The sequence below is a fragment of the Petromyzon marinus genome, chromosome 68 (genome assembly GCF_048934315.1).
Source record: "Petromyzon marinus isolate PM22_M1 ecotype Great Lakes invasive population chromosome 68, UKy_Petmar_22M1.pri1.0, whole genome shotgun sequence".
Lineage (NCBI taxonomy): Eukaryota > Metazoa > Chordata > Hyperoartia > Petromyzontiformes > Petromyzontidae > Petromyzon > Petromyzon marinus.
Window position 1 is genome coordinate 5,169,201 of NC_133734.1, and position 27,811 is coordinate 5,197,011.

The window sequence follows — 27,811 nt, forward strand, 5'->3', positions numbered from 1 at the left end:
TATCATCAGGAGTAAGTTTAATATCTTTAATCACATTCACAAGATGTTCTGATTTTTTTATGAATGAAGATGTCCTACCGATGTAGGGCTGTATTTGTTTGGTTATATATTTTGCCAATTGATATGTGGCAGAGCCAATTGTACTGACTATGGGTCGTAATGGGATGCCGATTTTATGAATCTTTGGTAGCCCATAGAGTCTAGGTGGTTTTGAGGCCCTTGGCTTAATTTGGTATTGCTCATTTTTAGGGATTGAACACGAAATTTAACACTCTTCTGAAATTCGTGGTCCGCCAGGAAGTGTCTGTGTTGTTGGCCTGACTGGTTGTGCTTCACGTAATGTTTTTTCAGGTTTGCTGAATTCTCGTCTCTCATCTTTTTGTTGTATTTACCTCCGTGATTTGTTCTTGACACCTGATGAAGATCACTTGCGTTGTGATCGAAACGTCGTGATTGTTTTTTGTTTTAATATAATTTTATTGTATTTCTACATACGTGACTTTACCGAAAAAACGAATGAGTAATTTTATGCAGTCACGAAAGCTTTAATACTTTATTATCATCGTCGTTATTACTTTTAATTCAAATAATCGTTATTTTATCAATTTATTATTTTATTCTCATTCTACGTGACTTTACCGAAAGAACCAAAGAAGATGAGTCATTGCAGTCACGAAAGCTTTAAATCGAAGTTTATGTTATCTTTATACATTTTTTATTCATAATGTAACATAGTTTAGTTAATGAACAGGCACCTTAGTTAAGCTATGACGAGTCTACCCACACCCGTGGTTCCCCTAACCCCCTACAACCCATAGGCCCCCTCTAACTTTACCAACCGCGCATTTACCAAACCTCGAATAGGAGCCTCTCATCTCTAACAACGAGCGTCTAAGTAAGGCAACGGGCATATTGAGAGACTTTTACGCAGCACGGCCATTGCAGGGTACAGCTCTCGATCAAATTTTTCGTGAAATCGATGCAGCAGCGACATGGAGTCGGCGCTGTAGAATGACAAGACGCCCGCCTCCCAGTCCACGTGAACCCCGACTCTTTTGGGAGCATCTCGCACCAACAGTTTTGTTTCCATCCCGTTATGTACCGCCTTGTAGGCATTGCCCCATTTCTTAAGGCACCAAGAAACTTCATTACACCCAATTTTACAGGCTTCATCATCACCTTTCCGTGGTATCGCGTCATAAGTGACACCGATGATGAATTTCTCAGAACCTTTCACGTCCACCTCCCAGTAGTGACGACCCGATGAGAATTTCTCAGAGCAAATGACCACTCGGTAGTGGTCGAACCGGTCTGAGTTGCCAGGGTAAGGTTGGGTGTGTGTGGAAGTCCTGACGGTTTTAAAGTCGGCAGAAATCTGGAGGTTCCGATGTGCCGTATTTGGGTTCAGAGTCGGCGAGCAAGTGCCTGTAAACGATAACAATGCACATATTGTGTTAAGCGAACATTGTTTACTTTTGAGAAATACACTTTGCAATATGTCAGTAAGAAGTACAAACATTTGATGACAGTTATAGTGTGCTGGGCTGCACTTTACAAAGCTGATGTAGTCATTATCAGGGGTTCCTACGTTTCTGCACTACGTTTCTGCCCTAGGTTTCTGCCCTGACTATGAAATGCAAATCAATTAGAGCCCAATGTATCAACCGACTGACCCAATCTCAGTCTCAGTAAACTGTCCACCAAACTGTGAGATGGCTTCAGGGCACATCTGGTCATTACCAGTGGCGTCGCCTGTAATCCAGCACTTTGGTGGCGAGGGTTGGTGGATCACAGATTCGTGAATCTCCCTACGCAATGGCAACGACGTCACCACCTGCTGCCATGCCAGGGTATGGCAGTTCAGCAAGTGGATCCATCTTCATTTGGAATCCATCTATAGGGGGATTACGTGTTACCCACTTCATACATATTGTTTAGTGTTGATGTAACTCGCTGACTCCGTGTCCCTAGTGGACGACTGTGAAAAAGAGTTTGATAGCTCATCGGAGTCCTCATTCAGGATAAAGATTCTGATGCTCGTGGGTTTTTCTCCACGTACTCCAGTTTCCTGTCACAATGCATGAACGCGTTTTTGCTTAACGCGGCGCTTTTCAGCAACGCATCTAACCCACTAAACGATTACTTATTGCACCGTACAAAGGGTTCACATCTCATACGGATATCTTTATTTAAGTTGCATCAGCATTAGAGATGAGTGATAAAGATGATGCATTAATACACTCAGCAATGCACGTTGTGTGGCGTGTACAGTAAATCACTTACTCGACTCGCTCCTCATTTTCAGGAATGCCTCTTGCTTTTCACGATGTTCACGCAGAATCTCTCGGAGTTGCGGGCTCTCTTCCTGCTTGCTATCGAGACGGCTTATCATGGAGTCAACTCGTGCTGACTTACGGGGTATGGAATAGACTTTTGAGAGCTTGGATTGCGTGATAAGAGCCTGGATGAGCAACTCGCGATGTAGCATTGCAGGGATCCTACCGATCAACTCTCGTGCCACCGGAGGTTCCTCCGTCGTCGTTCTGAGCCATATATCTTTCCTGTCACCCTTCTCTGCATCGGTGTTGTTTGTGCGATGGTCTCTGCTGTTTGCAAAGTGATCGCAAATCTGAATGTCTTCTCTGCTCTCATCCACAGTCAGGTTCTTGAATGATTGAGCTGTTAAAATATTTGTAAGAATTGAGTTGTAAAATTGCAATTAACGCCTTCATCACGAGTATTATCATCATCATCATCATACATTATTTTAAGTCATTGCTGGGAGGTTTCCTCAAGCAATGGCATTTATTATGGTCCTGCGCTGACATTTCACTCTAACAATAAATTTTAACACGTTAACTGATATCACTCAATCTCCGTCTCTGTCATCAACAGCCATCAATGTGTCCACAACCATTCTTTGCTTTATACATTCTCTTTATATCTCCCAGATAATTTAGAACAGCCACCTCCTCCATCACTTTTCATAATCGTTTCTTTTTGAAATTTCTGTTTTCATCTTGAAGCATCTGTGATCCCGATTTATAGAATTAATTTGAAAAAATAAAAATCCAAAAATCAAGCCTCAATACGAAATTTCAAACAATTGTAAATTGTTGTCATTGTTGTTTGTTTCAGAATGAGACAATCTGCCTTGTTCGCTTGCTGGGCGGTGACACGAACACTGCCGCAGTGTTTCAGGAACCACCGCTGTGTTTGCGTTCTGCAGAAACACTGAGCTCGGAGATACCCTCGCACCCAGCTCCTCACTCTACTGCTATGACCTCGCGTCTACCTAACATTGATCGTGAATATTAAAGGTATTTAAAGTGAATGTCATGTTAATTTATGTTATATTATGTTACTGTGTAATGTACCATACACAGAAACATAGTTTAGTTAATAAACAGCCACCTTAGTTAAGCTATGACGAGTCTGACAACGCTATGGTTTCCCTACTGACCCACAACCCATAGGCCCCCTGTAACTTTACCAACCGCGAGGGTTTTCAGGAACCTGAACCCACGCGGTTGGCCAGGGAGTTACTCTACATACATACAGGGGTCGCATGGGAGACCACTCTGATAGGAGCCTCTCATCTCTAACGACGAGCGTCTAAGTAAGGCAACGGGCATATTGAGAGACTTTCACGCAGCACGGCCATTGCAGGGTACAGCTCTCGATCAAATCGTCCGTGAAATCGATGCAGCAGCGACATGGAGTCGGCGCTGTAGAATGACAAGACGCCCGCCTCCCAGTCCAGGTGAACCCCGACTCTTTTGGGAGCATCTCGCACCGACAGTTTTGTTTACGTCTTGTTATGTAGCACCCTGTAGGCGTTGCCCTGTTTCTTAAGGCTCCACGAAACTTCATTACACCCAATCTTACAGGATTTGTGTTCACCTTTCCGTGGTATTGAGCCATAGGTGACACCGATGTTGAATTTCTCAGAACCTCTCACGTCCATCTCCCAGTAGTGATGACCCAATGAGAATTTCTCAGAGCAAATGACCGGTTGGTAGAGGTCGAAGCTGTCTGAGTTGTCAGGGTAAGGTTGGGTGCGTGTGGAGGTCCTGACGGTTTTAAAGTCGGCAGAAATCTGGAGGTTCCGATGTGCCGTGTTTGGGTTCAGAGTCGGCGAGCAAGTGCCTGTAAACGATAATAATGCACATATTGTGTTAAGCGGACATTGTTTACTTTTAAGAAATATACTTTGCAATTGGCAATATATGTCGGTAAGAAGAACAAACATTTTTTGGGCTGCACTTCACACAGCTGATGTAGTCTTTATCAGGGGTTCCTAGTTCCTGCCCTGACCATGAAATGCAAATCAAATAGATCCCAATGTATCAACCGACTGACCTAATCTCACTCTCAGTAAACTGACCACCAAACTGTCTGATGGCTTCGGGACACGTCTGGTCGTTACCCGTGGCGTCGCCTGTAATTCAGCACTTTGTCAGGCGAGTGTTGGTGGATCACACAGATTCGTGATTCTCCCTACGCAAATGCGACGAAGTCGCCACCTGCTGCCCTGCCATGCCAGGGTATGGCAGTACAGCAAGTGGATTCATCTTCATCTGGAATCCATCTATACGGGGATTACGTGTTACCTGCTTCATACTTATCGTTTGGTGTTGATGTTACCCGCTGACTCCGTGTCCCTACCGGACATCTGTGAAAAAAAGTTTCATAGCTCAATCGGAGTCCTCATCCAGGATAATGATTCTGAGACTCGTGGGTTTTTTTTCCAGGTACTCCAGTTTACTGCCACAATGCATTAACGCATTTTCCCTTAACGCAGCGCTTTTCAGCAACGCATCTACCACGTTAAATGATGACTTATCGCACTGTACTAAAGGTTCATATCTCATACGGATATCTTTATTCATCGTACATCAGCATTAGAGTTGAGTGGCAAATATGTTGCATCAATACACTTAGCAATGCACGTTGTGTGGCGTGTACAGTAAATCACTTACTCGATTCTCTCCTCATTTTCAGGAATGCCTCTTGCTTTTCACAATGTTGATGCAGAATTCCTTTGAGTTGCGGGCTCTCTTCCTGCTTGCTATCGAGACGGCTGATGATGAAGTCAGCTCGTGCTGACGCGCGGGGTATCGAATAGACTTCTGAGAGCTCGGACTGCGTGATGAGACCCTGGACGAGCAACTCGCGATGTAGCATTGCAGGGATCCTACCAATCAACTCTCGTGCCACCGGAGGTTCCTCTGTCGTCGTTCTGAGCAATGCATCTTTGCTGTCACCCTTCTCTGCATCGGTGTTGTGTGTGCGATTAACTCCACCATTTGCAAAGTGATCACAAATCTGAATGTCTTCTCTGCTCTCATCGACAGTCAGGTTCTTGAATGATTGAGCTGTTAAAATATTTGTTAGAATGAACAAAACAAATTTGAGTTCTAAAATTGTAATTGTTTAATGCATTCGTCAGCATTGTTATCATCATCATACGTTATTTTTAAGTCATCGTTGGGAGGTCTCCCCAAGCCACTACCATTTATTGTGGCCCTGTTCTGACAATTAATTTCACTCCCACAATATATTTCTGCACTTTAAATGATATCACTCAATCTCCTTCTCTGCCACCAACAGCCACCACCGCTCTTATCAACGTGCCCACAAGCACTCTTTGCTTTGTACATTCTCTTTATATCTCGCGGTATAATTTAGAACAGCCACCTCCTCTCTCCCATTATGTACCTTTTGGATTTTTGCTTAATTTATGTTTTCATCATTCGGCATCTGTGCTCTCGATTTTTAGACTTAATTTTAAAAGGAGGAAAAACCGACAATAAAACCTGGATACGAAATTTCAGACAATTGGGTGTTGTTGTTGTAGTTGTTTGTTTCAGAATGAGACAATCTGCCTTCTTCGCGGTGACACGAACACTACCGCAGTGTTTCAGGAACCACCGCTGTTTGTGTTCTGCAAAAACACTGAGCTCGGAGATACCCTCGCTCTCAGCTCCACACTCTACTGCTATTACCTTGTGTCTAGACTCCCTCGCCTTCACTACCCCCGCTGCACACAGACATAGCAGGGTGAAGTAGGGCCAAATAACCTCCACGACCGACCCATAGGAAGTGGGTGGTCACTCACCCAGCAGTGGATTGACAAAGGGGATGTTCACGTGCTCTACTGCTGTGGCTCCATCGCCTGCATGCACAATATTTTTTTTCCTTCTGGGTATGAATATACTCCAAGTCAGTGTCAAGGATTCCCTATGCGTGACACGCCCTTGTACTCACCTTCGTAAATCGTGACTGAGCCCGACTTCATCTGCATAGCCGGACAGAGCGGCTCACTTGGAATGTCATCAAATGAGTGCAACAGCTCCATGGTGTTGGCGTTGTAAAACGAAAGTTTTCCTGCGTTAAAGTCCAAGCGAACGCCGACTCTCTCCAAAAGCTGAACATCTGTAATGGTTTTGCGTTGTTTGTCATGTGCTGCTTTGAAATTAAAATCCCATTGAACGAACGCCCAAGAGGAGTCGTTCCAGCCCAGCCTGCCAGACTTTTCTTGACAATTCCGAGGAATTGACCCACGTGCAACGCCTATGCAACAGTTTTCCGAGGCTCTCACGTCCACTTCCCAGTAGTGGTCACCCGACGTAAAGGTCTCAAAGCAGAGGACTATTTCCCACTGTTCAAACCTTTCTGCATGATCAGAGTAAGGCTGCTCTTCCTGGGTCCACGTCACTGTGCTGAGATCGGCAGAAACTTGAAGCTGTCGATGTGCCGAGTTGGGGTTCAGAGTGGGCGAGCACAAATCTGCAAGATAAGCAAATCATCGTGTAAATCTTTACAATCACGACACAGTTTTTTTGCTCGTTATCGTCAGCCATGATTAAGTTGTCGCCATGAGAGGCAAAGCTGCACCTGTAAATGTCTTGCCCATGGTACTGCTGGTGGAAGGATCTCAAATAGAAGCAGCTTCAGAACCCCCTCTTGAAGGTATTTGGCCCTCCCTTCCAAGCTGGTTACATTTGCCGCAGTGGCTAGGGGATGTTAACTACCTCGCCTGGTATGCATGAGGTCGTGCGTTCATACTGACCCTGACTCTTATTTTATATTTGGAGTCTGCGTCTCTCTCTCTCTCTCCCCGTGGTGATCTCGTGAATTTTGCTCCAGCTTCTCCGAGTTTTCCTCCACATTTATAATCAATATTACGCGTTTTGAGCATAAGGCTGCTATACATTTCCACATGATGATGATATCATCTACTTGGTTGATCAATCATTTGTGATGGCCAGCTCCCTTCTGAAAAAGAGCTACTCCATAGCAGCTCAGTGGAGCCTTACCCACTAAAATTAAAGTGTCGCTTAAAATGTGTTTTTTAATTCGTTTACTCTACTACCGGTGACCACTCATTGTGCTGTAGCCAGGGATATTGCCTCGTCGTGTACCAAACCTTTACACTGCAGCAGTATCGGAGCACGTGGTGCCGTGCCATGTTGCTTCAACATTGATTATTGGGCTCCCCGGAATGCAAGCAGACAATTTAGGAATACTACGCGTACTTTTTCCGAAATGCATTCAAACTATTGCGTTGTCTGAAGCTACATCGAACTGCAGATGTATGTCAATATACGCATAGAGCTACTGATGGTGCTTAAATCAGCTCGCGTGAGTGCAGGGTCGTGGGAGGTATTGGAGGCAGTGGATTGACCTTGGCTATGGATGATGATGATGATGATGATTTAAAGGGGATGAGTATGATATGTATCCAGTATCCACTGAGATCGGCCTAAATTAGTCGCAATTTCTTTTGGCCACTCCACCACTGCCCCTCCTGTGAAGGATTTCCCACTTGAGACGCTGGAACTGTGGGCCTGCGATGCTGAGACTTAGTGGACTAATTTCTCTGTTGAGATTACTTTTTTGTCGTTGTTGTTTGTCTCTCTTTAGTTTTGGTGACATTTATGTATTTGATTATTATTTAACTTTCTGAGGGTGTTCAGTTGCTCGGTAATTGCTATATATGAAAAATGATTTGTACAGCACGTTGGGATATAATTAGCATGAGTGTCGGTATATTAAATTAAATTATTATTACGAAGTGCTCCGCCCTGAAAAAAGTGAAAAAGGCTACGCGTATCGGATTGCAACGATGACGAGTGTGTAAAGTCTACGCACGGCTCGTCTTCAGCATATCCAGAAAATGCCGTTCTCTGCTCCGCTGTTGTTTGAGTATCTCCAGCAGCTTTCGGCGTTTGCCTTCCCCTCGTCTCATGACCGGAAACAGGATTGAGTCCTCGCGCTTGGCGGCGTCGGGAATTGTAAACGCCTTCCAGTACTCCTCTTCTGTAACCACATTCCTCCTCTTCAGCTCGTGCAGGAAAAGGGAGGGAGTTTTGCCGATCCACTCTCGCAACTCTGGCAACTCCCTCTCGACGTCCTTCCAGTTGCCTTCTCTGCCTTGCGCGATCATTTTACCGATGAAATCCTCTATGCTTTGCTAGAGTAAAGGCACGGCAAGTGAGTGAGCAACAATCGCCAGATCATCATCATCATCACGCACAACACGGCTGACCAATAGGGAGCCATCCCTCGACCGCACCGAGAGCATCGATCAGCCTCCCATTTTACCTTTACCAGATCGGAATTCCTCCGGTACAGCCATGGAATGCCCAGGTACGGAAAACCTCTCCACTCTCTCCAGAACTGATCTCCCCATAGAATGCTGGTTGCTTCCTCACACCCCCCTCATATATTTTTACATAAAAGCTACCACTCTACACCACCGTCAGAAAACACCTTCAAAGGTGGACACCGAGAATTCCGTCCCCACACCTAGACAACACTTCAAGCACCTAAAGGCGCCCTCCTCCCCTCCCACACGGTCTTTATGTCCCCCCCAGCTTCCTCCAGAAAACCATGGACCCGTTGTTTCGGGGCTTGCGCGCTTTCCACAATAATGAAAAACACAACAACAACAACAAGAGTGTGGGATAGACTTAGTAACGTAGAATGACTTACATTCACTTCATCATGAACGGAGATATTACTGCACAGTGAATTATATCTCAACAGCTGCAAGCATAGGAAGGGGGGGGGGGGGGGGGGAGTACATGATAACAAATACAACATTTCAACTTTTCATTTGCAATCAAGGCGCTTCATAATGAACATACATTCTACATGTAGCAGTAACCCCGTCTTGCTCGTCGGCAATATCACGTGAGCATTGATTCCGATCACAGACGGTCACCCGACTTCTCACTCGATTAAAATACTCAATTGCTGCCCCGGCCGCCCGTATCAACACATCAACTTTCATGAATAACGGAACAAAATAAACAGCCACGTCTCTCTCTCGCTGTCCTCCTCCTCCTCCTCCATTCTCGAGCCTTGTAACGTTTTGGTGAACGTTGATCTTACATTGATGCTGTGTGGTGTAGCTATGGCATACTTGTTTTTTTAATCGTGGCATAGCTCCATATATGCCGAGTGAACTTCGATTTAAAGCTTTCGTGACTGCAGGGATTCATATTCTTGGTTCTTTCGGTAAAGTCACCACGTAGAAGAGAAATAATAAAATAATGAAAATAAAACAATAAAATTCTCACGACGTTTCGATTGCAACACAAGCAATGATCATCAGGTGTGAAAACCACAGCACGAATTTTTTTTGAAAAAAGTGGCGTTTTTTTAACGTTAGCACCACGGGCAGCGACTAGCATTGTTCAGACGGACGACTCCATCTATGCTCGGAACGGAGGAGAGGGGAAAGAAGGAGAATGGAATGTGGTCTGAAAGTCACCGTAAACGTTAACACAATCAATCAAGACCCGAAATGGTTGATCACATCCTTCAAATGATTACTAAGCAAGAATCCATCTTCTCGGTTGAAATTGTGTCTGTGTTTGTATATGTGGATGGCCTCATGAACGAATCTCTCATGGTAGCCGGATGGCTTGCAGAGAACCTCCGTCTTGGAGAAGTCAATGTCATGTGAGCCCACTGAATTATAACAATGGTCTGCCACGGCTGAGGTGCTGGTCCTACCGTGTTTTAGGTCTGCTTTGTGTTCACGGATGCGGTCCAAGACATGTCGTTTGGTTTCTCCAATGTAACTGCTACCACAGAGGCAACTTAGTTTGTAAACGCCCGGGTACTGTATGTCTGGAATCACATCTTTTACAGATGGGACCAGATCACAGATATTACGTACTGTGTTGAATCGGACCTGGATCTTGTGTTTATTCAGGATTTTGGAGATATTTTTGTGACACCCGCAATGTAGGGTAAGGTGATGGTTTTGAATGGCTCCTCAAGAGGATCCCTCTTCATGGTAGGAGTGATGGCTTTGCGGATTGTGAAGTCGGAGTAACCATTAGCCTTGAGAGCTTGGTGTACGTGCTTGAATTCACTAGCAATGTGTTCCTGGTCGGATATGCATTGGGCTCTATGGTGTAGGGTCTTGATGAGGGAATTTTTCTGGGATGGATGGTGGTGGGAATCCGGTTTTTAGGTAAGCATCCATATGGGTAGCTTTCCTGTAGACAGAGTTGCTCTTTGAACCATCAAGTCTCGTTTTTATTAGGACATCCAAAAAAGGTAGCTTGCCATCTTTTTTGACTTCCATGGTAAATCTGATGGCTGGGTGTATGGAATTGATGTGGTCGAGGAATTGGTCTAGAGCAGGCCGGCCATGTGGCCAGATGACAAAAGTGTCATCCACGTACCTCTTCCATAAGGTCGGGCGTAGAGTGGTAGTCTGGATGGCGTCAGTCTCAAATTTCTCGACCACATAAATTCCAGAGCCTTGACCTCAGAGTCCTTAGAAAGAAGGCGATCCGAAGATCTGAGGGACCTCGTTGGAGAGTCAACGCGGACCGGTTGCTGCAGATTATAATGACGCGGTCTGCTGAGGTTCTCATTCAGCAGTGACACCAATAACAGGAGTGTGTTTTGGTCAAGTCACATAGACTTGGCGAGGTGGAATGACTTACATTCAAACGCTCTTCATCATTATTCAAAGCTATGTTCTCACTTGTAACAGGATTTCTTCCTGTATAAGAGAGAAAGATACATTATTATAAAACATTCTTATATTTTTATGCTTGATAATTATACGTTACATCATATAGACCTGTCGTGATTGGCTTATGTTGATGATGACGGTGATTATTATGTTATTCTCTTCTTCATATGGCTTAAAAGGTTAATTTGAAGTGTAATATCATACCGACTTAAGGAGGTTTGGTATTCTGGAAAATCGCCAGATGATGATTGTTGATGTAATTACCAGTGACACGTGACGGTACTTAAATTGTAAATGTTGCGGATTTACTCTACAACCCACTGGTGGGCTGAAGTAGTATACTGCACTATACATGACCCTAAACACTATCCTATACACTATACACTACACTAGACACTACACTATACACTACACTATACACTACTATATGCTACACTACTATACATTATACTAATATACACTACACCGTGATGATGATGAGAGAGACATGCAAACTCTAAATATACAGCAGCAGGCATCGTCAGGGTCAGGCGTAGAACCAACGACATCCTGCATACGAGGCGAGGGAGTCAACATCCTACTAGCCACCGCGACTTACCCCAGGGGAAGCGTTTGCGGTGGATTCTGTAGAGAAGGATGCCCACGGTCACCACAAGTAGAATGGTGATCACGACAGCACAGATGACAGCACCAATGAAAGTAGCAGTGATACGTCCAGCAACGTCTGAGGATCGTACACATATAGTATAGTAGTGTATAGTGTAGTGTATAGTCATGTAGTGTATAGTAGTGAAGTGTATAGTGTAGTGTGTGTGCGGTGTGTGTAGTGTATAGTGTAGTGTATAGTAGTGTGGTGTAGTGTATAATAGGGAAGTGTGTAATGTAGTGTGTAGCACCGATTACAGTAAAGCCGATAGCTTCAGCAATTTCTGAGGATGGTACACGTAAAGTAGAGTAGTGTATAGTGTAGTTTATAGTAGTGTATAGTGTAGTGTGTGTGTAGTCTAGTGTATAGTAGTGTAGTGTATAATTGTGTAGTGTATATCGTAAAGAACTGGGTATAGTGTATAATAGTGTAGTGTATAGTTGCGTGTGGTGTAAAGTAGTTTGGTGTATAGTAGTGTAGTGTCTCGTAGTGTAGTGTCTAGCAGCGTAGCGTAGTTGAATAGTTGTATAACGTAGTGTATAGTGCAGTGTATCGTGTAGTCTAATAAATATATAGGATTTGACGAAACAAAGTAAGTTGTAACTTAACGTGCCCCGTGTTTAATTTGTGTATTTCGATGATTCACCCAGGCTAAGAACCACCACTGGTTGCAATGAATTGTCACGGTGCGATTGCCATCAGTTTCTCCCTTGTGTCGCAACGAGGTCACGGGAGCCTTCGACACCTCACGTGGCCCCAAGAGTGCACCTAGCCTGGCACAGGCGCCGTGGGGACGTCATCGCCACTTAGCGGTGAGCGGCTGCTGTTGTTGTTGGTACATCGTGATAGATGGCAATGGATTGGGGGTAGGGGTATGGGTGGTTGGCCTTCACAATTACCACTTGCAACACGAAGGTTATTTGTTGTGTCCTGCTCTAAGACTGACAAACGCAACCGAGGATCAACGCTACAAATCGCAGAAAGTGTTTGACCCTTTCTGGTAATAAAATAGGAGTTGTGTCAAGATGCTAAAACACCAAACAAAAACCTTTTGCAAGGAATCAAGTAACTGGATTAACCACACACAGTACTTGTGGCGAGCATGCAAACAAAAACATGCTCTGGTATTATACTCATTGTCAGTGAAACTGATTGGTCAAAATGTTTTAACATCTTAACACACCTCCTGTTATGACTGCCAGAAAGATTAAAACCTCTTCGTAGATTTTGGTACTGGCAAGGGAGGTTCCATGATGCTCCAAATCGCATTGGCAAATGTGATATGTAACTTTGATCCTTGGCCACGCGTGCATCACCGATAGTTACATTCGAATGTGTAATTGTATCGAGGGTACTGGTGATGTGTTGGTGTGCTCTGGGACTGTTGTTGATGTCTTGGTGTGGTCTGGGACTGTTGTTGCTGTCTTAGTGTGGTCTGGGACTGTTGTTGATGTCTTGGTGTGATCTGGGACTGTTGTTGTTGTCTTGGTGTGGTCTGGGACTGTCCTCCTCTCGTGTGTTTGTGTGTTTTTTTCCTGTAACTCTCTCAATTCGTGCACCTCACCGGGACGTATGTGAACAAAGAGATTCGTAGCTCCTCGGATCCCTCCTCCTCCTGCAACCCCAACACTGCCATACACTGCACTACTATACACTACACTCCTATACAGTACACTATACACTACACTACTATATACTACACTACTATACACTACACTACACACTACAATACACTACACTATACGGACACTACACTACACACTATATACTAAACTATGCATGACACTATACCCACACTATACACTACACTACTATGCACTACGTGACTATACACTTTACACTGCACTTTACACTACACTATACACTACACTACTATGCTGCACTACTCTTATACATTACACTATACACTCCACTATACTCTACGCGACACTATACAATGACGGAAAAAAAGTATTTGATCCCCTGCTGATTTTGTACGTTTGCCCACTGACAAAGAAATGATCAGTCTATACTCTATAAGTTTAATGGTAGGTTTATTTGAACAGTGAGAGACAGAAGAACAACAAAAAATCCAGAAAAACGCATGTAAAAAATGTTATAAATTGATTTGCATTTTAATGAGGGAAATAAGTATTTGACCCCCTCTCAATCAGAAAGATTTCTGGCTCCTAGGTGTCTTTTATACACGTAACGACCTGAAATTAGGAGCACACTCTTAAAGGGAGTGCTCCTAATCTCAGCGTGTTACCTATATAAAAGACACCTGTCTACAGAAGCAATCAATCAATCAGATTCCAAACTCTCCACTATGGCCAAGACCAAAGAGCTCTCCAAGAATGTCAGGGACAAGATTGTAGACCTACACAAGGCTGGAATGGGCTACAAGACCATTGCCAAGCAGCTTGGTGAGAAGGTGACAACAGTTGGTTCGATTATTCGCGAATGGAAGAAACGCAAAAGAACTGTCAATCTCCCTCGGCCTGGGGCTCCATGCAAGATCTCACCTTGTGGAGTTGCAATGATCTTGAGAACGGTGAGGAATCAGCCCAGAACTACACGGGAGGATCTTGTCAATGATCTCAAGGCAGCTGGGACCATAGTCACCAAGAAAACAATTGGTAACACACTACGCCGTGAAGGACTGAAATCCTGCAGCGCCCGCAAGGTCCCTCTGCTCAAGAAAACACATATACATGCCTGTCTGAAGTTTGCCAATGAACATCTGAATGATTCAGAGGACAACTGGGTGAAAGTGTTGTGGTCAGATGAGACCAAAATTGAGCTCTTTGGCATCAACTCAACTCGCCATGTTTGGAGGAGGAGGAATGCTGCCTATGACCCCAAGAACACCATCCCCACCGTTAAACATGGAGGTGGAAACATTATGCTTTGGGGGTGTTTTCCTGCTAAGGGGACAGGACAACTTCACCGCATCAAAGGGACGATGGACGGGGCCATGTACTGTTACATCCTGGGTGAGAACCTCCTTCCCTCAGCCAGGGCATTGAAAATGGGTCGTGGATGGGTATTCCAGCATGACAATGACCCAAAACACACGGCCAAGGCAACAAAGGAGTGGCTCAAGAAGAAGCACGTTAAGGTCCTGGAGTGGCCAATCCAGTCTCCAGACCTTAATCGCATAGAAAATCTGTGGAGGTAGCTGAAGGATCGAGTTGCCAAACGTCAGCCTCGAAACCTTAATGACTTGGAGAAGATCTGCAAAGAGGAGTGGGACATAATCCCTCCTGAGATGTGTGCAAACCTGGTGGCCAACTACAAGAAACGTCTGACCTCTGTGATTGCCAACAACGGTTTTGCCACCAAGTACTAAGTCATGTTTTGCAGAGGGGTCAAATACTTATTTCCCTCATTAAAATGCAAATCAATTTATAACATTTTTACATGCATTTTTCTGGATTTTGTTGTTGTTATTCTGTCTCTCACTGTTCAAATAAACCTACCATTAAAATTATAGACTGATCATGTCTTTGTCAGTGGGCAAACGTACAAAATCAGCAGGGGATCAAATTATGTTTTCCCTCACTGTACACTACATTATATACTTCTCTTCACTATACACTACACTACTACACACGACACAACACAATACACTACGACAAACTACACTATATACTACACAACACTATACACTACAATATACACTACACCACTATCCACTATCCACTACACCACTATACACTACACTAATATGCACTACACTATACATTGCACTCTTTTACACAACAATATACCTTATACCACTATGCACTACACTACTATACACTATACTAAACACTACACTATACACTACACTGTACACTACACTTCTCTTCACAGTTGTCGTTCACCTTTCCCACGTAGCATTTCACAATCCCCGTGCGTGTCCCCCTTACCCTCCCCGACACGCCAGCGCCGATTGTGAGCGCCGTAGAGCCGCGGGGGTGCGGTCGACCGAACCTGCGTCTCCCTCCGCGTCCGTGCAGGGCTCCGATGGGGCAGTCCTCTGGAAGCCGTCTTTACAGCGACAGCGAGTGTCCTGCCTGGTGGTGCATCTGCTCTCGGTGTCCTCGGCTGTGGAACATCACCACCACCACCACCACAGCACGTGGGTAGTACGTTTGAGGAGCGTCTTCGCACGCAGCACAGCTGCTCGAGTACGCGGCCGTACGGAACGGAGTGATCTCGGACGCACAGTGAGTCGTCACTTCATGCGCGGTTATGGAGCGGAATGCCTTCGCAACATTACAACCTAGGCGGTGCAACGACCCAGTTTGCCTACAGAGCCAACAGGTCTGTGGACGATGCAGTTAACATGGCCCTCCACTTCACCCTACAGCATCTGGACGCCCCAGCATCCTACGCCAGGATCCTGTTTGTGGACTTCAGCTCTGCCTTCAACACCATCATCCCTGCTGCCCTACTTCAGGACAAGCTCTTCCAGCTGAACGTACCCGACTCCACCTGCAGGTGGATCACAGACTTCCTGTCTGACAGGAAGCAGTGCATTAAGCTGGGAACACAAGTCTCTGACTCCAGGTCCATCAGCACCGGAACTCCTCAGGGCTGCGTCCTTTCCCCTCTGCTCTTCTCCCTGTATACCAACAGCTGCACCTCCAATCATCTGTCCGTCAAACTATTGAAGTTTGCGGATGACACCACCCTCATTGGGCTGATCTCTGGTGGGGATGAGTCTGACTATAGGTGGGAAGCTGACAATCTGGTGACCTGGTGTGAACCAGAACAACTTAGAGCTAAATGCTCTAAAGACAGTTGAGATGGTTGTGGACTTCAGGAAGAATACAGTCCTACTCACCCCGATCACCCTGTTAGACTCCCCAGTCAAAATTGTTGAGTCCGTCCGCTTCCTGGGCACTATTCTCTCCCGGGACCTCAAGTGGGAATTGAACATCAGCTCCCTCACCAAGAAAGCTCAACAGAGGATGTACTTTCTACGGCAGCTGAAGAAATTCAACCTGCCAAAGACAATGGTGGTGCAATTCTATACAGCGATCATTGAATCCATCCTCACCTCCTCCATAACCGTCTGGTACGCTGCTGCCACTGCCAAGGACAAGAGCAGACTGCAGCGTATCATCCACACTGCTGAGAAGGTAATTGCCTGCAATCTACCAACCCTCGAGGACCTGCACACGACAAGGCCCATGAGGCGAGCGAGGAAGATTATGGCCGATTTCTCCCACCCTGGACACTCTCTGTTTCAGCTACTCCCCTCCGGCAGAAGGCTTCGGTCCATCAGGACCAAAACCTCACGCCATAAAAACAGTTTCTTCCCATCTGCTGCTGGCCTGTTAAACAAGGCCAAGGGCTAACACTGTTTTTAACATTTGATCTACATAACGACACCTTGCCGATATTAACTTTGTTACCCAATTTGTATTTTTTTTTAAATTATATCTTAAAGCTATTTTATATTCGATATTTATTTAATTTTATATACTTCAGCCCCTTGGTGTTAGACTTTTAACCCTTATTATAGTAAGACTTGTTTAAAACTTATTTAAGATTTTAGATTCCTATATGTTGAATGTATGCACCATCCTGCCAAAGTAAATTCCGTGTCGGTGTGAACTTACATGGCGAATAAAACCCTTTCTGATTCTGATTCTGATGTGGAGTGACGCGGTGATGCGGGAGCGACGCGGGGCAACGCGTGGTGACGCATGATTCTGAATATGGATGGAAAAACCGGAGGACATCCTTGCGACCATGGAGAGGGAGAACGAGAGACGCCAAACTCCAAATATACAGCAGCAAGCATCGTCAGGGTCGGGATCAAATCCAGGACCTCCTGTATACCGGGCGAGGTAGTCAACATCTCCCCCGCCTCAGTGGCGACCACAGTGGCGAGAATTGACTTCGTATCGCAAGCGGTGCATGAATCACGCAAGCCCCTTGATTCCTCCAAACCCGTCCCCTCCTTTTTGTGAACAGGTTCACGTCGTGTCTACAAACAACCACCCACCCCTCTTACAATTCACGTTGCAAACGGTGCACTTCTTGCACTCGTTGGAGCTGTTCGGTTCATCCGTGTAGCCTTGTCCCACGCGGCAAGCCGTGCAAAACGTGCCGCTCGTGTTGGATTCGCAATCCATCACCTTCTTGCTACCTGCAAGGTGGCAGCAGGCGGGGTTGGTGGGAGGTAAAAAGATTTACCGACTGAATGAGAATACAAATCAAAAGGTTTTGGTGTTTGTTGTCCTTCTCCGCCTTGCTGTGTTCCAGACTCGTGAACCGTTCCACTTAGGAACGGGTCTCAGGAACGAATTAGATTCGTAACCCGAGGACAGCCAGTCCACTCCGATACACTGGACACTACAGTGTAGACTACAGTATTAGTTTCAAAACTAATTTCTTTAGAGCTGCTGTTTGTTATTGTTTAGTTTGTTGTCCGCTCCGCCCGCACCTCAGATTACATAAATAGTTTAGTTTGTTGTGCCAAGAAAAATGGATACATGTAGGTGCAATGACCGAAGCAACAGAGCACTTACCTGACACAAGCGTGTACGTGTGGACGGACAGTCAGGAATGTCTCCGATTGCTGCAGGGATGCCTCAGAGACCATTGGTCAGGAGAGGAAATTCAAACGGGTTGAAGGAGATATTGAAAGAGGATTGAAGGAGAGATTCAAAAGGGATTTAATTTTAGCCTCCAGTTTGCTCCACTCGTTGTATTTATCCACTCATTTGAGTGTTTTCCTTCAACATTTTTTTCAATATTTCCCAACCGCGTGCTCAATTAAGGTGAAGAATTAACTCGAATCTGGTAACTCTTATCTATGAAATTCACTATTTAATCATCCAGATTGAAACGTAATTTCGTTTAAAAGTGCTGCTTGTTTTTGCTGTTTTTGTTGTTGTGTTCAGTGTTGTTGTCCTTCCTACCACACCTCCGATTAGTCACGGTTGGCTAAATGCGGTTTCAATGGTGGTATTTGTGTCAGGCCTTTCGTTCTGTGCGCGTTACCTGCTTGGCAGAGCTCACAACAGATGCCACTGCTTGACAAGTAGTGCGTCGTTTCATTACATCCGCCTTTCATAACCTGCGGGGAAAATAGAACATTCAAGACCAGGAAAAGTTAACAACCAAAGTAATTTATGTTACCAGGTGTAACGAGGCCCCACTGAGCTGCTGTGTTCAGAAGCGACGCTGGCCATCACAAATGCTGATCGCAGCTCAACCAAGTGGCTGAAGTCATCATAAAAAATACCACTCTGAGCACACGTCCGTAAACATGTTCTCAAAATGCACCATTTAAAATAAAATTGCGTCTATTTCAAATTCCTAAGATCAGAAAAATTCACAAAAATGCACAACGAAAAATAAGGAAGTGGTGAATCTGTAGTGTGATTCATAGATACCTATAGAGATACGTAGAGACTCATAAACTAAATAAATGTATTTATTTAACAAAGGTGTAAGGCCGCCACCACTGAGCTGCTAAGTTTGTTCAGAAGAGATCCCTGGCCACCACACCCAATGATAGCAGCTGAACCAAGTGGCTGATGTCATCGTCACTTAGGATTCATAGCAGCAAACAAAGACTCTGAACGCGTGGTGATGTTCATTCTAAATGTGGGAGAGAAAAACCAGAAAACTCCGGAAAAAAATCCACGTGACCACGGGTAGAGAGACGCAGATTTTAAATATACAGCAGCAGGCGTCAGGGTCTGGGATCAAACCCAAGCCCTCCTGCATACCCAGCAAGGTAGTTAGCATCTCCTAGCCACCGTGATGTCAGGGCCGGGATCGAAGCCACGAGCTCCTGCGTATCAGGCGAGGTTGTTAACATCTCCTAGCCACCGTGGTGGTGATGATGATGAGAGGGAGATGCAGTCTCCAAATACACAGCAGCCGCAGCAGGCGTTGTCAGGATCGAGATCGAAACCACGACCTCCTGAATACCCAGCGAGGTAGTCAACATCTCCCTATGCACCAAGGGGATGCCCAAATGCTCAGCGTCCTCGCCCACCGTGAATTCGTCCATCAACAGCGGCCGCTTTGGGTGGGGGACAAACCGCAGACCTCCCAGCCACACTCCGCACGCTCAGCTTCACGTTATTCGTTCTGCCATCGCCCCTGCCATCGAGTTACAGGACGAGGATCTGCAACCCGGGGGCTGAGGGGTTCCCCAAGGTCGACCCAAAGGTGGCCGGGGACCCGTGCTGTTGACCACCCCCACACCCTTTCCTTTGTGTGCCGCAGCTTCCCAGTAGCCTTCATAGGTGCTGCTACTCGCTAACAGCCCTGCGGTCTGTTAATGTTTCACGGGGTTCTTTGCCTTTGTGTGCCGCGTGTTACCAACCTGGCGACCAAAGTTTGATTCCCGCACACGGTCAAAACCAGAGACAGCAATTATCTGACCCTGACGTGGGGCACCCCTAGGTCGACTCAGCCTCAAATTGGGGATTCTTTGCTTTTGAAGGATGTATTTGTGTGTGCGTGTGTGTGTTACAGAGGGCACAGACGTGACGCTCACAACAACGAGCGGAGCGCCGGGCGGATTAAATGCTGCAGGTTGGCACAGTGGGGGGTACAGCTGGTGGTGCATCTACCAGTCATCTCAGCGAACCCATGGCTTAGAGATTCTGGGGGGCATTTGATGAGCCCTAAAATATTCCTGGTGGCGACACGTTTCTGTTTGCACCTTACCTCTCGTAGCCCTTTGCTGATCGTCGCACTTTCAGAGGGAAGTATCTGCAGACGACAGGAAACGTTAAAAGAAAACTCTGGGCACGTGTCCATCAACAAGCTCTCAAAGTGCGCCATTTAAACTAAAACTGCGTCTATTTCAAATTCCAAAGAAAAACAAATAGGACAAAAATGCACAACAGTAAATAAGGAAGCGGAAAATCCGTGGAGAGATCCATAGAGACCTATAGACATACTTAGAAACTCATAAACTAAACTGAACCATGTATTTGTTTAACCAAATGAAAGGTCCCACCACGGAGCCCGGGCTACCACACCCAATGATAGCAGCTCAACCAAGTGGGCTGGTATCATCATGAGCATTATCACCACGTAGACATTTACAGCATCAGCCAAATACTCTAAACGAGTGGAGGCGTCAATTCTAAATGTGGAGGGAAAAAATGGAGGACCTGGAAACAAAATCCACACGACCTTAGGGAGAAAGACGCATACTCCAGATATACAGCAGGTGACACAGGGTCGGGATTGAACCTACGACTTCCTGCATACGAGGCGAGGGAGTTAACATCTCCTTGCCATCGTGATGATGATGATGATGAGAGAGAGACGCAGACTCCAGATATACAGCAGGTGACACAGGGTCGGGATCGAACTCACGCGACCTCCTACATACCATGCGAGGTAGTTAACATATCCTACCCACAGTGATACATAGAGACCCATAGAGATACATAGAGACTCAAAGAGATACATACAGACCCACAGAGAGATACCTGTAGCGGCATATAGAGGCCCACAGACTAAACGAAAACTTGTTTTTATTTTCTAGATGAGGCGCATCTTAAGCGAGCGGCACAGGTACAGCATTGGCCTTTAGATCAACCACGTACATCAATCACTTTGCTCCTGTGCAGTTTGGGGAACGAGGGGGTGGGGGAGCTTATAGACAAGTGCAGCAAAAAGCGATTTCCATGTCGAGGGAGGGAGGAATGTGATGAGCTATGAAGCGCTTTGGCACAGCTGTCCAGCAGTGTGGCACGGGGCTCAACAAGTTACAACAACACACAACACACACACAATACACACACACACACACAATACACACAACACTACACACACGCAATACACTGACAATACACACAATTCACTCAAACACTACACACACACAATACACACACAATACACTACACACACACAACACACATAATACACACACAATACACTCACAATACACTACACACACACAACACACACACAATACACTCACAATACGCTAAACACACAACACACACAATACACTCACACTACACACACACTACACACAAAAACACACACAATACACACACAAGACACACACACTACACACACACTACACACAATACACACACTACACACTCACACACACTATACACACTCACACACACTATACACACACTCATAACACACACACACAACACACACACACACAATACACTCACAACACACACACTACACACACATACTACACACACACACTACACACGCAATACACACACACAATACACTCACACACACTATACACACACACTCACAACACACACTACACACACACTACACACACAATACACACACTACACTCACACACACTATACACACTCACACACACTATACACACACTCACAACACACACACAACACACACACACAATACACTCACAACACACACATTACACACACATACTACACACACACACTACACACGCAATACACACACTATACACACACATACTCACAACACACACTACACACACACTACACACACAATATACACACTACACACTCACACACACTATACACACTCACACACACACACAATACACTCATAACACACAGACATTACACACACATACTACACACACACACTACACACACAATACACTCACACACACTATACACACACACTCACAACACACACACACTACACACACACAATACACACACACAATACACACACACACTACACACAGACACAATACACTAACAACACACAATACACACACACAATACACACTACACACAATACACACCGATAGGAATGCAAATTATGAAACAAGGTAATCATGCCACTAGACATAAATATAAATAAAGTATTAAAGCTCTCGGTTATCTGAATGCAGTTCTACGCGAGTTTTTGACGAAATTAATAACTCGTGGATTTTTCCCTTCAGCCCAAATGTGTAATCTAATAACAGTTATACACTTTTATATGTTGGAAATGTTTATTTATAGGTCACAAGCTGCTTAATCCCGAACAAATGTGTTGCTTCAGTTAATCTGAATCCGCGTGATCCCCTCTACAGTACAGTAGTTGCAATATATTTACACACGGGGGGGGGCGGCTGAGTTTGGTTGATGTTGATTGGCTGTGGCTCTGCTATCATCCACTTAGTGAGCTGATTTTGATTGATGTTGATTGGCTGTGGCTCTGCTATCATCCACTTAGTGGGCTGAGTTTGAGTGATGCTGATTGGCTGTGGCTCTGCTATCATCCACTTAGTGGGCTGAGTTTGAGTGATGCTGATTGGCTGTGGCTCTGCTATCATGCACTTAGTGAGCTGAGTTTGGTTGATGTTGATTGGCTGTGGCTCTGCTTTAATCAACTTAGTGAGCTGAGTTTGGATGATGCTGATTGGCTGTGGCTCTGCTATCATCCATTTACTGGGGCTGAATTTGAGTGATGTTGATTGGCTGTGGCTCTGCTATCATCCACTTAGTGAGCTGATTTTGATTGATGTTGATTGGCTGTGGCTCTGCTATCATCCACTTAGTGAGCTGATTTTGATTGATGTTGATTGGCTGTGGCTCTGCTATCATCCACTTAGTGGGCTGAGTTTGAGTGATGCTGATTGGCTGTGGCTCTGCTATCATGCACTTAGTGAGCTGAGTTTGGTTGATGTTGATTGGCTGTGGCTCTGCTTTAATCAACTTAGTGAGCTGAGTTTGGATGATGCTGATTGGCTGTGGCTCTGCTATCATCCACTTAGTGGGGCTGAATTTGAGTGATGTTGATTGGCTGTGGCTCTGCTATCATCCACTTGGGGTCCGAAACTTCTGCTGGGAGGGTGCCAGGAAAGTGATATTATCACTGAGCACGCGCATCATCCCTCGGTCGAACATTCTCAGTCGAAAGAGTAACAAGTGAAATCGTCATCAGTTGTGCATCACTGTGATCGACTTATCCGATCATACAATTGGTGAGTGTAAATGTTTGCAAACTTTGCCGTGACAGAGAAACTTAAACACAATGTTTAACCCTAAATTAGTTCGTTTTTGACATAGACATCCGGGGAAAATTCCCTCAAATTAACGAGAGTCTACTGGACATGAATTTGTGATGGTTAAAATTCAACCATGGTGCAAGGCAACACAACAAAAGTCGCAGTCCACACCAAGAAAACAACAACAGTCCCAGACCTCACCAAGACAACAACAACAACAGTCCCAGACCACACCAAGACAACAACAACAACAGTCCCAGACCACACCAAGACAACAACAACAACAGTCCCAGACCTCACCAAAACAACAACAACAGTCCCAGACCACACCAAGACAACAACAACAACAGTCCCAGACCACACCAAGGCAACAACAACAGTCTCAGACCACACCAAGACAACAACAACAACAGTCCCAGACCACACCAAGACAACAACAACAACAGTCCCAGACCACACCAAGACAACAACAACAACAGTCCCAGACCACACCAAGACAACAACAACAACAGTCCCAGACCACACCAAGGCAACAACAACAGTCTCAGACCACACCAAGACAACAACAACAACAGTCCCAGACCACACCAAGACAACAACAACAACAGTCCTAGACCACATCAAGACAACAACAACAACAACAACAGTCCCAGACCACACCAAGACAACAACAACAACAGTCCCAGACCTCACCAAGACAACAACAACAGTCCCAGACCACACCAAGACAACAACAACAGTCCCAGACCACACCAACACAACAACAACAACAGTCCCAGACCACACCAAGACAACAACAGTCCCAGACCACACCAAGACAACAACAACAACAACAGTCCCAGACCACACCAAGACAACAACAACAGTCCCAGACCACACCAAGACAACAACAACAACAACAACAGTCCCAGACCACACCAAGACAACAACAACAGTCCCAGAACACACCAAGACAACAACAACAGTCCCAGACCACACCAAGGCAACAACAACAACAGTCTCAGACCACACCAAGACAACAACAACAACAGTCCCAGACCACACCAACACAACAACAACAGTCCCAGACCACACCAAGACAACAACAACAGTCCTAGACCACACCAAGACAACAACAACAACAACAACAGTCCCAGACCACACCAAGACAACAACAACAACAACAGTCCCAGACCTCACCAAGACAACAACAACAGTCCCAGACCACACCAAGACAACAACAGCAGTCCCAGACCACACCAACACAACAACAGTCCCAGACCACACCAAGACAACAACAACAGTCCCAGACCACACCAAGACAACAACAACAACAGTCCCAGACCACACCAAGACAACAACAACAGTCCCAGACCACACCAAGACAACAACAACAACAGTCCCAGACCACACCAAGACAACAACAACAGTCCCAGACCACACCAAGACAACAACAACAACAACAGTCCCAGACCACACCAAGACAACAACAATAACAGTCCCAGACCACACCAAGACAACAACAACAACAGTCCCAGACCACACCAAGACAACAACAACAACAACAACAACAGTCCCAGACCACACCAAGACAACAACAACAGTCCCAGACCACACCAAGACAACAACAACAACAACAGTCCCAGACCACACCAAGACAACAACAATAACAGTCCCAGACCACACCAAGACAACAACAACAACAGTCCCAGACCACACCAAGACAACAACAACAGTCCCAGACCACACCAAGACAACAACAACAGTCCCAGACCACACCAAGACAACAACAACAACAACAACAACAGTCCCAGACCACACCAAGACAACAACAGTCCCAGACCACACCAAGACAACAACAACAGTCCCAGACCACACCAAGACAACAACAACAACAACAACAACAGTCCCAGACCATACCAAGACAACAACAACAGTCCCAGACCACACCAAGACAACAACAACAACAGTCCTAGACCTCACCAAGACAACAACAACAGTCCCAGACCACACCAAGACAACAACAACAACAGTCCCAGACCACACCAAGACAACAACAACAGTCCCAGACCACACCAAGACAACAACAACAGTCCCAGACCACACCAAGACAACAACAACAGTCCCAGACCACACCAAGACAACAACAACAACAGTCCCAGACCACACCAAGACAACAACAACAGCCCCAGACCACACCAAGACAACAACAACAGTCCAGGACCTCACCAGGCGTCCTCTGGTTTGCGAAGGCGCCGTGCGTAAGTTCACTCACCAGCGTCGCGAACAATCGCAGGGCGATGAAACAAGACGGAAGATTCATTTTTGACGCCAGCCAGCCGTCGGTGAATTTCCTTCTTCGCTGTCGGTCGCTCCAAGCCCCTCTGAGACACCTCCCTCGTGTGGTCGCTTAAGTGTCGCCGACGACTGAAGAGAGAGCTGAAAGAACGACGGCTGTGGCCACGTGGTCGCGTCGTCGGAGACCTTTACAATGGAAGGGAGTGTGTCTAGGCGATGCGTGATCACACAAAGACACGAGAGAGATAGAGAGACACCGAGATCGCGGTGTTTGCTAGGCACCGCATTGTCTTGCTAAACCATACAATTTGTAGTTGGCAGCTTGACTGGTTTGGCAATAACCTAGCTTGCTGAAACGCGGCTTGACAGCCCGTGTCTCACACACAGCCCGTGTCTCACACACAGCCCGTGTCTCACACACAGCCCGTGTCTCACACACAGTCAGTGTCACACACACAGTCAGTGTCTCACACACAGCCCGTGTCTCACACACAGCCCGTGTCTCACACACAGCCCGTGTCTCACACACAGCCCGTGTCTCACACACAGTCAGTGTCTCACACACAGTCAGTGTCTCACACAGCCTGTGTCTCACACACAGCCCGTGTCTCACACACAGCCCGTGTCTCACACACAGTGTCTCACACACAGCCCGTGTCTCACACACAGTGTCTCACACACAGTCAGTGTCTCACACACAGTGTCTCACACACAGCCCGTGTCTCACACACAGTCCGTGTCTCACACACAGCCCGTGTCTCACACACAGTCAGTGTCTCACACACAGTCAGTGTCTCACACACAGCCTGTGTCTCACACAGCCTGTGTCTCACACACAGCCCGTGTCTCACACACAGTCAGTGTCTCACACACAGCTCGTGTCTCACACACAGCCCGTGTCTCACACACAGTCAGTTGCTCACACACAACCCGTGTCTCACACACAGCCCGTGTCTCACACACAGTCAGTGTCTCACACACAGTCAGTGTCTCACACACAGCCTGTGTCTCACACAGCCTGTGTCTCACACACAGCCCGTGTCTCACACACAGCCCGTGTCTCACACACAGTCAGTGTCTCACACACAGCTCGTGTCTCACACACAGCCCGTGTCTCACACACAGCCCGTGTCTCACACACAGTCAGTTGCTCACACACAACCCGTGTCTCACACACAGCCCGTGTCTCACACACAGTCAGTGTCTCACACACAGTCAGTGTCTCACACAGCCTGTGTCTCACACACAGCCCGTGTCTCACACACAGCCCGTGTCTCACACACAGTGTCTCACACACAGCCCGTGTCTCACACACAGTGTCTCACACACAGTCAGTGTCTCACACACAGTGTCTCACACACAGCCCGTGTCTCACACACAGTCCGTGTCTCACACACAGCCCGTGTCTCACACACAGTCAGTGTCTCACACACAGTCAGTGTCTCACACACAGCCTGTGTCTCACACAGCCTGTCTCACACACAGCCCGTGTCTCACACACAGCCCGTGTCTCACACACAGCCCGTGTCTCACACACAGCCCGTGTCTCACACACAGTCAGTGTCTCACACACAGTGTCTCACACACATTTTGTTCGCTCGCCCCACGTCGGTGATTTTCCTTCCTCTGCGCTGCGGCTTCTTCGCTGTCGGACGCGCCACACCGCTCTGTTCGGTCGCTTAAGCGTCGGCGACTGAAGAGGGAGAACTGAAAAAACGACGAAGTGACTAAGTGATCGGCGTCGTTGGAGACCTTTGCCAACGGAAGGGAGTGATCGAGGCGTTGCGTAATCACACACACACACGCATTTTGACCACAAGTATTTGTGGTTAATGCAGTCATTATTCCTTGTAAACGGTTTCAGTTTGATGTTTTAACACCTTAACACAACTGGTTTTTTTTTGCCAGAAAAAAAGACGAGTCCTTTTGAAACGACATTAGAAGAAGAAAC

At 46.1% G+C, this 27,811-nt stretch overlaps 1 protein-coding gene across 1 annotated transcript; it reads right to left on the reverse strand.

Annotated features, from left to right (window-relative positions):
- On the reverse strand, positions 1-27,811 carry LOC116956872 (uncharacterized). Its single transcript, XM_032978725.2, has 15 exons — positions 27,448-27,811; positions 25,838-26,069; positions 20,325-20,369; positions 18,639-18,714; positions 17,647-17,781; positions 15,612-15,725; positions 11,607-11,732; positions 10,977-11,035; positions 9,001-9,054; positions 8,158-8,479; positions 6,271-6,792; positions 4,983-5,378; positions 3,904-4,149; positions 2,284-2,679; positions 1-1,425 (listed from the first exon to the last, which is right to left on the reverse strand). Exons 2-15 carry the CDS (start codon positions 25,883-25,885, stop codon positions 878-880), a joined length of 3,087 nt encoding a protein of 1,028 aa, XP_032834616.2. The 5' UTR covers positions 25,886-26,069; positions 27,448-27,811; the 3' UTR covers positions 1-877.

Coding starts and splice junctions, on each gene's coding strand:
- LOC116956872 (XM_032978725.2), bottom strand. CDS start 25,885: ATGAATCTTCCGTCTTGTTTCATCGCCCTGCGATTGTTCGCGACGCTG. Junction 5,379..6,270: donor CTCAGTCACGATTTACGAAG/GTGAGTACAAGG, acceptor ATATTTTAACAG/CTCAATCATTCAAGAACCTG. Junction 2,680..3,903: donor TGGCTCAATACCACGGAAAG/GTGAACACAAAT, acceptor ATATTTTAACAG/CTCAATCATTCAAGAACCTG.